Source organism: Trachypithecus francoisi, unplaced genomic scaffold (genome assembly GCF_009764315.1).
Source record: "Trachypithecus francoisi isolate TF-2019V2 unplaced genomic scaffold, Tfra_2.0 Lachesis_group8, whole genome shotgun sequence".
Classification (NCBI taxonomy): Eukaryota; Metazoa; Chordata; class Mammalia; order Primates; family Cercopithecidae; genus Trachypithecus; species Trachypithecus francoisi.
In genome coordinates, this window is record NW_022681473.1 from 57,807,037 (window position 1) to 57,822,444 (window position 15,408).

Here is a 15,408-nt window from a genome sequence, read left to right on the forward strand (position 1 = left end):
AAAAAACAGTGCTTTTATGATGTCATTCTTGTTTGCTCATGGTCGATGTTTCAGAGGTCCTGGTTCAGGGCTACCTGGAGAGATACTATTGTGGTCTCACCTCATCAGCTGGCCGCCGGTGCAGGCAGTGGGGGTTGAACTTGTTGACATGCAGCACGTGAATGGCACATTTGATGCTGAGATGATGTAGTTGGCTGGTGACTTTTAAGAAGAGTAAATCATTCTGAAAGAGGAAAGTTTGGTTGATAAACCAGAGTTTCCAAAGTGACAAAAGACCTCTGATGTCCCTTACGAGACCAAACATAGACAAGTCAACCACATCTCAGGAAGGTGCACGCGGAGACACCAATAGCTTATCACAGTGGTTTGTACTCTGTTACTTGGGACCTCTTTTGTGACAAATGATACTATTTCAAGGCCTTAAGAATATATGGAATCAAGTTTAAAATGACCACTATGGGTACATGTGAGCTGAGTGCTCACAGGGACAACTGAAATATTGAAAGAAAAACTCCTCACCACAGTTAGGTATTGCAGCATTCGTCCGTCAACTCTCGATTCATGAAACTGGTCTTTGTACTGGGGTAAGCCAATGTCATCAAGCCACCCTACAAATACAAAAACCCCAGATGTGTCAGGATTCATGAGAATCAGAGAATGTAGATGCCAAAAAAAGGGGAGCAAATTATATTTTGAGGTTCGTGTTATTCCCCCAAAAGTTTAGTAATTCCTCTGCCTTTTACAAGGAGACAGCTGTCCTTGAGGTATTCATTTAACAGGGAAATTCTTTCTACCCTTAGTTGCTGCCAGAGACATACTTAATATATATATGCCTGTCCTTACGTGTCACCCAAATGTGGTCTAGCAGTGCAGATTTCTCCTCCTGTTTGGTGTTGATGGCTTTCACTGCTAAAACAAGCTTCTTCCTGTGGAGAGGGTGCTTAATTCCTAGCTCCTGGAATTAAAAGATGAAGACCACATGTGAAATTTTGGCAGGCAATTTGGTCCTCAGAGAAAGCTGTGTGTGGGTGGAGATGCTCTGAGAGTATAGCAGTGGATCTCCGCACCGTGCCCTGGGATGCCAACCTGCAGCTACAGAGGGACTATCACCCTCCTTCATCCATCCTCCTGTGTGTGTGACAGGAGTGGTGGACCCTGCCCTCCCCATGCATTGGTTTGGGGAGAAATGGGCGCCTCCTCTCCCCAAGCTCAGCCCTTACCTTTTCCATGTCCTGAGGGGTGGCTGTCAATAAAGTGTGGCCAGAAGATACCCACTGCCTGGCAAAAATCACATACTGAGCCAGGCCAAAGTCCTCCAGCCACGCACACACACGCTCTGTGCTCCACTGGGCAAAGGGGGCATTGGCGTCACTGGGAAGCAGGAAAACAGCATATTCCTGTTAGTGGGAGAGCCTGAGGTTCCGAATCTAATCATGTCTCACAAACAAAACAAAACAAAAAACCTGTTTTTTAACAAACAACTTCCATCATGAGATTCTGTTGAACAAAATTCCACTACAACACACTCATAGGAGGAAGACCCTAGAGTTTTCTTAATAACACAAGATCTGAATTTCAAATCTCAGGCTACTTAGAGAATGGGGCAGCCTGTATGACCCTCTTGAGATCATGTTCACATGTCCTGGGTGCACATACACACATATACATGACACAAGCCCAGAGCTGTGGCCTCATTAGGCGGAATCATCTTTTTAGGAAAATGTTTAGAAAACTAGTTTTCTTAGTTTTTAAGAGGGTCAGTTCTCTTAACATAAAAAAAAAAAAAAAAAAACCCAAAAAGAAAAACACACACCAAAAACTAAAAGCAAAAACTTTCCAATCAACAACAGCTAACACATTACTTATTAACAAAACAAGAGGAACATTCACAGTAAAGTCAATAAAAGGACAATATGTTTTTTATCAGTGCTAACAACACTGGTCTGAGAGTCGTAGCCAGTATTAGAGATAAATAAGAACAAGAAGTATAGCTATTAGGCAGAAATAAAGCTATTCTTTACAGATGACAGGACTGCCCATTTAGAAAACCCAAGAAAGCTCAGTAAGATGGCCAGTTATGAAATGCACATATAAACATATGTAACATATATATGTTACAATACAAAGATCAACAATTTTCTAATACCATCAATGCACAGACACTAACGCTGTTAAAACAATTTAAAAATCCCACTCATAGCAACCAACATTATAAAACGTCTAGGAATTGCCTTAACAAGAGATGTTTGGCCTTGTGTGATGATGTGTGGGGATTGCGGGGGTGGGGAGAGGTGTTGACTACAACAGTCAACTGAGTAACATAAAAAAGGACATGAATAAATGAAAAGCTAGATTATGTTCCTAGACAGGATGACTGGGTTTTATAAAGCCATCAGTTCTTAAAGACATCCATTTTTCATTTAAAGTGTGAATATAATAGCACACTAAAAATACCAATAGAGTCATTTTTTTAGGAGGGGATTCGACAGAGCAACTTTATGTTCATAAATGAGGATTTATAGAATATTAAAGATTAGATATTCCTTCAAAGACCAGAAAGATTCCTTCAAAGTAGCCCTAACATACTAGATTAAAACATATTTTTTTAAATGCGTAGTTGAGCTGTTCTTAAAGTGAGGGAATTCCTTCAAGGATAAGCATGATAAGAATGCCCCATTTTAGAACAAATGCTAGAGATGATGTATACCCTGTGGAGGGACTGATCAATCATAATCTGGAACCTGGGCTTTCATGGGTCCTGAAAATGTTTTACGAGGCCTGGAACTTACAAACTTTCTCTTCAAGAAAAGTATAAAATTTGAATATGTAATTAGAAACAAAGGGAATATTTAGAATGAGAAAACAAGCCACAAAAATTGCAAGTTTTGCAAAACTGAAAAAAATCACAAAATCTAGAAATATTTTATTATATAAAAGCTCGAGATACCTCTATAGTTTGATTCTTTTTTGAGACAGGGTATTTGTTATTTCAGAGATGGGGTATTTATTTTAGAGACAGGGTTTTAGTAATTAATTATTTTTAGAGATGGGGTCTTGCTCTGCTGCCCAGGCTGGAGTGTAGTGATGTAATCATAGCTTATTACAGCCTTGAACTCCTGGGCTCAAGCAATCCTCCTGCCTCCTCCCAAGTAGCTGGGACTACAGGTCTGAGCCACTGTGTCCAGCTATATTACTTTTTTACTCTCATATTTTGGGTGGATACTCTTTGACTGCTTCTTTATATGTCCACAACTTTATAATATTTTCTATGACAACAGATGGTTGATTTAGTCTTCTAATGTGATCAATATTTATCTTTTATGATAATAGTTAAAAAGTTTTATCTTCACAATTTATAACTGGTATGGTCATGTACATTTTTAGAATCATTTAAATTTAGAAAGGCCTCTATCAAATGTCTTTTATATGTAAGTTGTAAAACTATAACGCATTCAAGTTTTCTAATGCTATGGCCAATCTTAAACATTCTTTGAACTGACAGTATTCATTTAACTCATGTGTTGTCTATGTCCTTGTGGCAGTGCATGAGTTTTATGTTATCTTTGTCACTGTCAGTATATCATGTAAACTCAGCAAGAAATTTCAACTTTTTCCCAGTGGGTTCATATCATTCATCTTATATGAACAACGTTCTAGAAGGCTATTCACTTTTTTTGTTTAAAACTTATCTCTTGCTCTTAGCAAATAATGCTTTTGGTATGATCTGGATTTTTTGTTTATAATTTGTTTTTTAATGTAAGAAAGTAATTTCTCTCAAATTTCAATGTTCATTCTGTCACTTTTGTTTTATATTCTATTTGGTTTTTATTTCATTTATTTCCTTGTTTCTTGGAAGTGGGAAAAACAAACATATCTGAGGGACCTTTCAGTTCTTTTTTAAATTTTTTAACTTTTATTTTTTGCTTAGTCTTTGTGAACCTAACATTTCAGCTCTAAAGGGGAAATAAGTGTTTTTGAGATCATAATTGGAAAACCTCTGTCCTACTGACCTTTTCAAAACCACCTAGAGCTCTGGGCCTCATCTCCAGTAGTCTTCCCATTTTTTGTTTTGTGAATCCTCTCCTCCCTCCTAAGCCTTGAGGTGTTCACACAGAATCAGACCCAGCTTCTGCACCTCCTCCTCAGCTCCTCTCAGTGCCAGCATCTCCCACCTCAGCCAGGGCACCACTGAACACACTGGGAAATAATTTGGAGATGACAGAGAAGATGCCCTTCATATATAGCCAAACCATTTGTTTTGTTGACACATTCCAAAACATCTTTTCAAATTGCACTTCAAATGGTGTAGCTGAGATTTCTCAAATATGCTTTTCTCATGGTAGGGGGAGAGCATGTGGCACATTTATAATTGTACAGTTCATAAGTGAGTACAGAGCACTGAGCGAATGGGCACAATGGGAAGTAGAAGAAATCCTGGAAGCCATTTGTGCAGTAGGAAAGCTAGTGAATTAAACCTAACTAAACTAAACATGCAGTGACTGCAAACCACAAACACCCTAAACCCAAACTACATGTATCCTCAGGCTAACTTCCCCTTAACAAGTCCCCCAAAACCCCCACAGCTGCCCTAACACCATCTGTTATACGGAAAAGCATAGATCAAGGGAAAGTTGCAGTAAAAAGAGTCAGCAGTCTTAAAACTAGTTGTGCTTAAAATACCTCTTTTACGCAAAATTTTCAAAACACCTGGCCCTGTTAACACTATGATCAGACTCTCTCTGGACCCTGGAAGGGCTCCATACAAAGGAGGGTCCCTGAAGCTTAAGCATCTTTACATTCATGATGAATCTGACTCACTATGCGTGTAGGAAAAGGAAACAAAAAGCGGTCCAAGGTAAGGGAGCAGTAGGATTGGGGACCTCTCCTAAAGCTGGAATCCTGAAGGGCAATACACTCAGTAGATCAACTCAGGAAAAAAACTCTCCGCAAAGATGGGATCCAGCCATGTGGCTCTAGAGCCTGTTTGCCTTAAACATTATACTTAACTGCCTTTTTCTCAAAAACAGTAACTCATAATAAACTCACAAACTAAAATAATTCCTAAATGGATTATTCAAAGTTTTTAAAAATCACAGAAAAAATTTAAAACAAAATGAAAGAATTCACAAAGTGGATAAACCTAATTCTATATCAACATGAAAATTCCATGTATCAAAGTATCAGAAACAAAAGTAAAATTCTGTCACAAACCTAAAAATACTGTCACAATTATTAGACATGACTTAATATCTTAATAGAGAACAGTTAGAAATCTATAAGAAATACATTAATAATGAACAAAAATGCAGATAATTCACAAAAGAATTAAAATGACAAACATGAAAACTAAATTACCAATAAAAAGGAAATTTGGAGTTTCATAAAAGTAGAAAACTTTGAAAAAGAAAAATGTAAATACTTAATGCTGACAAGCATGTGGGTGTAATAGGTGCACTCTGTCCAGCAGTGCTGACTGAAATGTAACTCTGTAAAACTTTACCTGGGAGAAGAAAGCAAATAAAATGTGTTCGTCCATAATCTGAGAGACAGTGCCTATGCAATGTTATCAGTTATCATATTTTTAAAAAAATCAATTGTTTTATTGAACAAAAAAAGGTTGGGGCTGGAGGCTTTCAGTAACAAAGTACTTTTCCTAAAGAATATTAGCAACAACAGTTTTAAAGCTACACCTAAATATTAATATCTAGAAATTATAAATATTACCAGGGGACATTAACATATATCAAATTTCTACTTGAAAGTCATAAAGGCCTTTCTTTTCCACCAGCAAATTCATTTTGCACCGTTATGATAAACAAAGCAATCTCATCAGGACCTCTTCACACTTCCCTTTCTCATCCACTGTTATGGTTAATAAAGCACAAAGACATTTGAACAAAGCAGCCTTGTGGCTGGAACTGCAGTTTTTTCCTTTGGCAAAGAAAGCTACTGACCCTGGTCATCCCATACCCTAAAGTGACTGTCAGAATACAGATAGCTCCCTAACCATGCTCTCCTACTCAGGGACAATGCTGAGGGGTCTTAGGAAAGTTTTTATACCCTGACTCAATGATTCCCCTTCTAGAATCAATCCTTCAAGAACTAGCCAGAATTCAAACAAAGATGAATCATTCAAGCTTACTATAGCTTGATTTTTTTTCAGCTCATATAAATCAGAAACAACAGTAATGTCTACATTGAGAAAATTGCTAAGTAAATTAGAATATCTAATTACTAAATATACAGGTAATCTTTCTCTGGCTTTTTTTTTTTTTTATTATACTTTAAGTTCTAGGGTACATGTGCATAACGTGCAGGTTTGTTACATATGTATACTTGTGCCATGTTGGTGTGCTGCACCCATCAACTCGTCAGCACCCATCAATTCGTCATTTATATCAGGTATACTTTCTAAGGGCTCTGAATTGGTCTCTGACTTACTTAGACTGTGTCCTTAGATTCGCTAGCCTGTAAAAGCTAATGGTCTACACATTCTCATGTTTCTTTTCAAGGTACCTGGAGTCTGGGGATACTCATTCAAAGAATGAATGGATCTGGAAAGGTCCCGTGTCTCATGCACCAGGAGGACCTGGTAAGACTAGAAACCTGTTTGGCAAGCTGGGGAAGTGGAGTATCATATACATGTGCAAAATAAGCTAAGGCTCCCTTCCACAGCGGATGCAGGTCTGCAAACAATATGATGCATTTAGGGAAATGGCTTTTCTTCCTTAATTGGAATCTAGACTGTATTATTTCTGAGAACGGATATTTGAATTATACGCATCTTAACCAGCAACTACCTGTACTTTGCATTGGTATACGGCAATCTTGAGGGGACTAAACTGAAGAGAGTTACAGCTTACTTTTTGCCTTTTGGTTGGATATAATGTCACATTCAAATCCTGTGGAAGGCCCCCAGGAGTACTGATCTTGGCTGAGTAACTCAGAACTTAGGAGATACTGTGCTGGAAATGATGTATTGTAGGGACTGCTTGACTGGGGAAGAGAATATGGAAAGGGGTTTCCCCAAAACACAGTAGTAAAGATTCACCTGTGCAGGTTTGAGGGGAGATACTCTTTTTCAGAGCAGGGAGATCAAAGGAAAGTGGGTAAAGCTAGTAACTGGAGGGTTTCCACCAGGGACATCTCTGGAGAAGTTTAACGTTTTCTATGCTTTTGTATTAAGGTATGATGGGAAAAGTGACATGAAGCTTCCCACTTTGATTCCAGTGCCATCCCTTTGTAACCCCTTTAGTTAACATCCTACAGTAAAGTTTGGCACAGGATTATGAAAAATAGCGGCAGATGTGGCCAGCTCCACCAACAACTTTCTGCAGAGTCTTTGTGGAAAGATGGAGCTGACCCAGAGGCAGGTAAGAGACAAGGCTCACTTTCCCGAATATACTAGAGGCTGTTGACTCTTGAATGGCAGACAGCTCATGTAGTAGCTCATGTAATCCTCACGATAACTTTAATAGAACAATTGTTTTTGACATCTACTTTACAAGTGAGGAAATGGAGGCATAGAGAGAGATATTGTATAATCCAGTTTAGAGCTCACAGCTAGGAAGTGGTTGAGCAGCGATTCCTAGGAATTCCCTGGGATTCTAGAATCTGTGCTCTTCCTGGCTATACCAAGGCTATCCATCTAGTGTGTAAACCCACTGCTGAGAATGGGTTATAGGTGTGTAGCACTGTTGAGGTGCTCAGGGAGGCCCAAGGGCCCGCCCTTCTACCCTAGCTCCCTACCTCCAGCTGTAGGGAGCTTCTTATCTTTACCTCGGCATACTTGTAAGCATGAGCAACATCCAAGGATGTTGAATGGGCAAGTTGAGAAGCTCTGCACTGATTCCTGGCTTCTATTTCTGGAGGCTGTGGGACAACAAGCACCCTCTCCCCACTCCACCCTGGCTGGGATTTTACACAACTTTTTGTAGATGGATTGGAGGGAACCTTACCTTTTCTGTCCCTTGGAGTCCCTGGTCCTAGAGAGTCTTGGCCCTGCGGTCGCCCGGAGCCCACCTCGTCGAAACTCTGCCATCCCCAGCGTGTCAGTGTTGAAATTTCCTGACTGAGTTCTTCGGATTCTGCATGAAGAAGAATCCATGGAGACTGTCATGGAATAGTTGGAAAGCCTACAGTCACTGTGCTTCCTCTTTTGCAAGGCCATGCAGGCCAGCACAGGGACTCTGGGCAGCATTGTTTCTCAGTACCTTCCCAGAGATCAAGGATCACAACCTATTGCAGCTCCTCCACCAGACTCAAGCCTCAATTCTAATCCTGCCTCTGGGATTTGGTCACTTGCCATAAAGGTCAAAGCAAAGTTTGATGCCTTGTAGGAGGCCCCAGTTTCTGCCTCATGTCACAAAGTGGATCAGTTGGGCCAGCAAGTACTTGGCTTTCAAAGATTTTTCAAGGATTTCTTAAAACAGATTGACTCCTAAGAAGGGAGAATACAGTCTCATCTGTGTCTGTCCCAAAGCCCATGTAGCTGCAGAGATTATGTTCAGGGTGTGTGGAATGGGTGGGTGCCTAGGATACATGACATGAAAGGCAACTGGATATATTTAATGGGTGCCTTTCATACTTCTCCTTCTCTTGGCCCTGAAAAATATTTAAGATTCTTCTCTTTAAACATGAACACTGTTCTGACTGCTGTTTCAATGTCTAATGGACCAGGGGCTTACACAGACTCTTTGCCCAATCAAAAAGAAAAATTCAAAGCAATATAATTAGGATCAATAGAACCAACTTACTTTCCCCAGAACTTCTTAATGCCTTTGGGATTCCGTTTACCATCTGGTGTCAGAGGAGACTGAGGACCTGATTCAGTGCCCGATGATGTGGATGACAGGTCATTGACCACAGCAGTGTCATCCCAGCCACTTTCTGTGTCTCCTGAGATTGGAAGAAGGCAATGAATGTGAATGTAAGGACGTGGCCTCTGGAACCCTTCTTCCTCAAGCCTGGGCCCTCCCCTTCAGTGGGAGTCCAGAGAATCTGCCCAGTTCTGCCTTCAGGCCAGAACTCCATACCAAGATCCCAGAGACTAGTGGGGACTCCAGGCTTCCTTGCTGAGAAATTAGTGTGCCCAGTATTTCAAATGTAGGTGAGCTAATGTCTTTAATGTTAAGGATTTGGGGTCCAAAGTACTTGTGGATTATTTCAACCAGGAGCTTTTTCTTTTTCCTCAGAGGGAGATGCAGGAATAGAGGCAGTAGTGGGACCCTGGCCGAGTGTTGGTGAGGGGGAGGGTTAGGATAGGGAAACAAAGGCATTCTCACTCTCCACCTCACCTGGAATGGGTACAGTACCTAATACGGGGGCACTGACACTCCGGCCACGATCTCCAGTGAACCAAGAAGCAGAGAAGCCACATGAAGAAACAAGAGAGGCCAAAATCCAGCCCAACAGAGTTACGGGGAAGCAAAGAAATAAACAAAAGAGTGTCATCGAGCAAGAGAGAAAAACTCAAACAGAAAGAAAAATAATCCCATGGAGAAGGATGGGGTGAGTGGTGACTGACATTGAGAGGAGGTTTCATGTGAGGGGACCAACTGCTCCTAGTGCCCCTTTGTGACAGGCTGAGGTGTCCACACCCAGGGAAAGGAAGGGACAGCAGCAGGGGCTGAATACTCCAGGTCACAGGCAGCTCTTGTGCAGGTGCCTGGGCTCACTCAGCTCACACTAGAACAATCTGAAGCCGTAGTGAGTCCAGTTTGAGTGTCACTAGAACTCACTCAAGGGCTTATCTGAAGTTCCTGCAGCCAACGGCAGAGCTGGCCTTCATGAAGCCAATGCATAGGCCAGCTCAGAGAAGAGCTGAGGCTGAGGAGCCTCAGGAAGAACTCTGCCAGGACCAGAATGTTCCCTCCTGGGCCCATTGAATCTTCTGCTGCTGGTGGGGAAAGATGGCTTGTTTTGAATGAAAAGCAGCAAAAGCCTCTGTGGTTTCAGGTCTTACCCACCGAAAGGATACCTGTAGACCGACACCCTTGCCCATTGGCCACTGACTCCATTTGCCTAAGGAAATGCTCCCACTTGGAGTGCATGATACCCCCCTACTGGGAATAGGGAAGCTGCAGAGAAGAAGGTGGACACAGGAGAGAGAAGATCAGAATGACAGAGGAAGGAAGCGTGAGGGGCAGGAAGGGTAGAAGGGGGTATATGAGAGGAGGGAAAACAATGCTAGGAAGGACAGGAAGGGGTTCGAGAGGAGGAAGAGAAGAAGAGAGGAAATGAGGGTAAAAAGCTGCAGCTGAAAAGAAGTAGGGGATACACACACCCTGGTTTGCTGAGACTGTAGAATGCTTACCTTAGAAAACAGCTCACCCAGGGGGAGCCTCTAGAGGTGGGACCACCCCAAGGTACAACTTGTTCCAGCCACCCACCCCACCATTCTCCAACTGTGGATTGTGGTGGTAGGTGCAGGGATCTTATACAATCACTGAAAGTGCCAAGGATGCTGCTCAGAGGCCACCAGCACCAGGACTGGACACTCACTCAGCCTCAGCAGGCTGCTTCCCGTGGCGTCAGGCTGGCAGACAGTGGGAGGAGATTTGGCAGCCTCTCCATTGGGCGTGGCTCCTGAAAGCTTCCCAGGTAAAGTGGGATATTTGTGCTCCGCCAAGAAAGGGCTGCCCTATTGGAAGGTGAGACAAAAAGAGAGATACCGACTTAGCTGTTAGCCTCAGTTAGGAAATCCTTGGATACAGAACAACTCCCTGTTTTCTAAGAGCCATTTTTCACATATGGTGACTTGAAGACCCCTCAAAGATTATTTAGCTAGTCTGAGAAAAGGGACAAGAGTTCTAAGGAAGAAAGAAACTTTTCCAAGGCCACACAGTAAGACAGGGACAGAGTCAAGTGCAAATCTGGGGCTGACTGCAACTGCCTCTAACAGGAAGTGAAGTTGTCTTGCAAAGGGGCCTTTGCTGTCTGGCCTAGTGCTCAGAGACCCCGTGAATTAACAGCCATGAATGACTCTGCAAGCTCTTTGGATATGAAAATTGGCATTCTAATAAAAGCTGCCTAGTGCTTTATCATACACACATACAAATATATGTAAAATAACAATCCTGCAAGAGAGGAAACTGAGCTCAGTCTGGTCTGGGCTTCTCTGTTTCCCCCCGATTTGCTTTTCTGTGGTGAGGAGAGAGGTGCTTCTGCTAAATGGGACCCTTACTCAGACCAGGCAAGGGCCGATCTCTGTGAGGGCCTGACCAACTGCACAAATGATATGGATCTTGCCTGAGAGCGGGTATGGTACAGAAGAGAAATTATAGTTTAAATTTGGAGCAAAAGAAGAAAAAAACCGTATATTGTGATCATGGCTTCTTTAAAAACATCATGTTAAGGCAAGCATAAAGATACACACGCTCTTGGGGAAGGTGACAAGAAACGGGCCAGAGGACTACATGTCAACAGAGCTCTTTTGGGAACTTAGGATCATAGTCTGCATGAGGTAGAGCCTCAGTGCAGCCAGCTCCATGCTTGGACCCTGGCCATGGAAGGGTCCCAAAGAAACAAGCTGATTAAATGAGGAAGGAGATAGCACTTATTTGGTAAAGAGGCATATAAGGGCCTCTAAATCTGCAAACCCGAGAGAAACACAGTGGAATGTACTGTGAAAGTGAGAATAAAAGAAAAGAGAAATTGAAGCAATGTCACTACAGGAATCAGCTGTGGATCACCTGATTAGATCCAGAAGAAAAGTAATATGAAAAACAAACAGATTTCAAACTGACAAGTCAGAACAGTAATGGAAGGCTGCTGTGACTGAGACATCTTCTGAAGTTCCATTTAGCTAAAAGCCAAATATCCAATATATTTCCAATTCAATTTGCTTATAAATGTATGTCCTAGAAATTGTTTGAGATTCAGTTCATTCATTGAACATTGACTATAACTCCCTAAAAATAATTCAGAAAGGAGAGATACAGGAAGAGGAAACTGAATTCTGAAAGAATTCTGGAAGAATTGGCTGGTAGAGGAGAAGTAACTAGAACCTTGAGAGAGGAAGGCCATGAGATTTTCAAGTTTGTGATGACCCATGACATAAAGATTAGACATGATCAGACATCTGGTCAAGACCCACAGTTTCCAAATGGTAGTTCATGTGCTGGCTGCTCTTCATAATTACCTGCGGCACTTGTAAAACAACATGAATTCCCATATCCCTCCTATGCCCAGTCCCTGATTCAGTCCCTCTGGAAGCACACCCCAGATGTCTGTATTTTTAACAAGCATCTCAGATTAGCTCAGATTATACTAATGCAGTCAGACCCAGGAACCACTGACTGTGAGAAGCTAGTGTTCAAAAATTTGAGAGACCTGAAGGGCATGACTCCAAGCTCCCTATTATATAGGACATATGGGAGGGGGGAAGAGCTCTCAAAAACAGGTTTCTGGTTGCATCATCACGTATGCTCCCTCAAGGCGGGGTAGAGACAGCCAAGGAGCCAAGTGGGCCACCCGGGGAACTCCCTGAGGAGCTGAGATGCAAAGAGAACCCTAACCCAAGGATGGGGTTTAAAAGGCAGTCCAGACCTATAAGAAAGATAGCAAAAAGGAATCAAGGACAATGGAAAGGACTCTCTGAGCTCTGCTCAGGCCAAGAATAAGAGCTGGGAAGAAATGACTCACTGACGCGGAAGGCAGTGCAATGTCAGGACATGACACAGATGCTCAGCTCCAGTTCTGTTTCTCCAGTCTCCAAAAAGAACAATCCTCCTGGCTGTGGGGGAACAGAAGCCCCAGCCAAGGGAGTAGTGTAGAACTGATTATCCAGCTGCTTTAAATTAGAACAGAGAAGCAGCACTCCAGAATGGAAAGGGCCTAGGCTTTGAGTCAGACCAACTCAGGCAAAGCTCTTTCTCTTCCACCTCTCAGGACCTCTGTTTGATAATTTCTAAATGGAGAATAACAATTCCTGCCTCAAGTTTGCCAGGAAATAAAATATCCACAGGGCCTAGCACACAGTGGACAGTGGATAAGGAGAAAAACACAGGAAATATCACATACCCAGTGCCTAAAGAAACAGCAAGCTAGAAGAGCAGTCCTTAGACCAAGGCAGGCGCTGGTGAGACTACATCTAGAATATCACACTCCAAGTCTGGTCCAGGGCACAACTTGAAGAATACATTGAGAAACTAATGCTGATCCTAAGAAGACTAAGTAGCAGCTTGAAAGGCTTGTGATCCATGCACATGAGAAGGTGATGTTCAGCCCAGAGAACAGAGCACTCAGAGAGGGCAAGAGGGACTTAAATTCCAGAGCTGTCAGAAATGGAGGAGATTGACTTTTTCCATGGGCTAGACACGGAGAGAGAGGATCAGCAGATGCACATTTTAGAGAAGCTCACAGAGCTAGAAAAGAATACAAAGGATGTCTTACAATGAAATGAGCTCTCAGTCACAGAAAGCAAGAGCCAGTTTAAGCAAGGGCCAGATACCAAAGTTAGGAATGCTGCAGAAAGATGGCTGTGGAACGGTTCTGCACCTGTGGAGCAGTTCTGGGGAGGACAGTGGTGTATGTGGGTGAGGGGAGAGGGGTGACCATGTTGAATAACTGAGGTTGTATAAGATTGTGATTATGGTCAAAACCATATAAGAATTAATCTTTTAATGTGGAGCATTTTTTCCTTTATAAATAGTCCCACATCACTCATATTTCTTGGTAATCAAATTGGCATCTTAAATCTTGAGCCTGTGAACTGGGCATGTTTCCAAAGGAGGAGGTGGTTACTTATAGGTGTGCTTTAGAAACACCTGCGAATGATCTCTGTGAAGCTGAGGTGGGAGGGGGGACTGCTGAGCGATTTAACAGCTGTCTCCATAGGAAGCCTTTCAATTCACAAAGGGACCACACCAACCCTAGGCTCAAGGGCCTGTGTTCCAGAGTACCTGGGCAGGTGAGCAGGCAGAAGACTTTTGCTGTTCAGATGGCCCAAGGAATGGCTGCTCACTTGAAGCACTAACTGCTACAAATATGGAAATGTAGAGAAGCCCCTTATATAGATGCAGATGTGCAGAAAAGATCTTTCTCTTACACAGATGTGGAGGAGCAGAGATGCCTCATATGATTCACCATATGGATGTAAAAACATAAAATGACCCTCTCAGGCAGAAGTCAGAAAGCAATGAGAAGCTCCATGTTTCATATGGACATGGAGGCAGGGGACAGAGAAGGGAAATGCCATCAGCCTCACAATACATTTTCCATATAATGTTATAAAAGGTCGTTGGGTGTAGCTGAAATAATGCTAATTATATGAATCTTCATTTCTTTATGGGCTCAACATTTGTGCACTGCCCTAAAAACTTAATCCTCTTCCATGACAGGCTTCCCTGGAGAAAATCAGTCCTAATGGAATTTTTATAACATGACTTGTTCATCAAAGCAGGACTGAGTGTACACTCGTGTTTTTTAAACCATGACATATCAGTCCAGAAAGGATGAGCGCTATCACATTCTTCAGTGTGCTGAGATCGTAGCAATTCCCTTCCCAGTGATTAAATCTAGATTACTTTGTTAAAGATTAATTTCTCTGAGCCTATAAAATGGAGGTGATAATAATAAATCCTGTCCCACAGATAATGGTAGTGAAAGCATATTAAATAGCTGAGTGCACATAAAAATAAAATGGGAGAGAAAAGTTGCTTCTTTCCCCTTGCCCTCTTACTCCTTACAGTTAGCACATTTTAAGGTTATGAAAACTATGACTTGCTAAGTTAAAATACTAGCAAACAGTGTAAGCACAAATAGGCGATGGGGCATGAAGTCAATGTACCTTGGGTTCTACCACCAGGAAGGGCTGGTTCCCATCCATACACTATGGAGTAACAAGAGGATTTCGTTTATGTGGAGAAAAAGAGATTTGTGTTATTCACAAACAGCAACAACTCAGGACTACCTGTTTGCTTAAATCTGACAGGCTCATCCCCTCCCTCTACATCTTCATGTCAAGTAATCATCATCCACGGCAGGAAAGATCCCCGTCCCACTCCATGGACAGATGTCCTGGGTAGCTGCCAGCAACATGACCATGGCAACCAAGAGACACGTGACCATGGGAGCAGAGCCATTGAATAAGCCCAGGGCTCCTGCCAACTTCAGCCTTTATGGTTCTTCACTGTATCAACAAGGAGGCTGATGAACATTATTGGAGACCAAGGGATGGTATGCAGCACAGGCTCACTGAAGGGTCTCTATCAGGGCAGGTTCCCTTGGTCTCTAATGACCAAGCTCAAGAGCCTGCTACTGTCCCCTGCAGGATGAGGTCCACCCACATGATCAAGGGCTACTCCCATATAAGGAGCCACAAAACCCTCCTCCATAGACTCTTACAACAGCTCACTCCAACATCCTGAAGATCCTACATCTTCCTTTGGGATCATCTCTTTTATT

General features: G+C 42.4%; 1 protein-coding gene across 18 annotated transcripts in view; it reads right to left on the minus strand.

The window, feature by feature from the left end:
* The window catches only part of PPFIBP2 (PPFIA binding protein 2), a 143,781-nt gene that overhangs the window by 7,444 nt on the left and 120,929 nt on the right, over positions 1-15,408 (minus strand). For 14 of the 18 annotated variants that reach the window (XR_004436128.1, XM_033206945.1, XM_033206931.1 and 11 more), the window contains 9 exons: positions 14,792-14,833; positions 10,504-10,642; positions 9,315-9,347; positions 8,757-8,898; positions 7,959-8,087; positions 1,221-1,371; positions 844-955; positions 520-608; positions 101-223 (listed from right to left, as the gene is read on the minus strand). Coding sequence is in view for 17 of the 18 variants with exons in the window: in XM_033206945.1 (XP_033062836.1) it covers positions 101-223; positions 520-608; positions 844-955; positions 1,221-1,371; positions 7,959-8,087; positions 8,757-8,898; positions 9,315-9,347; positions 10,504-10,642; positions 14,792-14,833 (960 nt within the window). In the remaining variant the exon portion in view is untranslated. The remainder of the gene's footprint in view (positions 1-100; positions 224-519; positions 609-843; positions 956-1,220; positions 1,372-7,958; positions 8,088-8,756; positions 8,899-9,314; positions 9,348-10,503; positions 10,643-14,791; positions 14,834-15,408) is intronic. The other 4 variants (XM_033206932.1, XM_033206928.1, XM_033206942.1 and 1 more) reach the window with 1 other exon arrangement.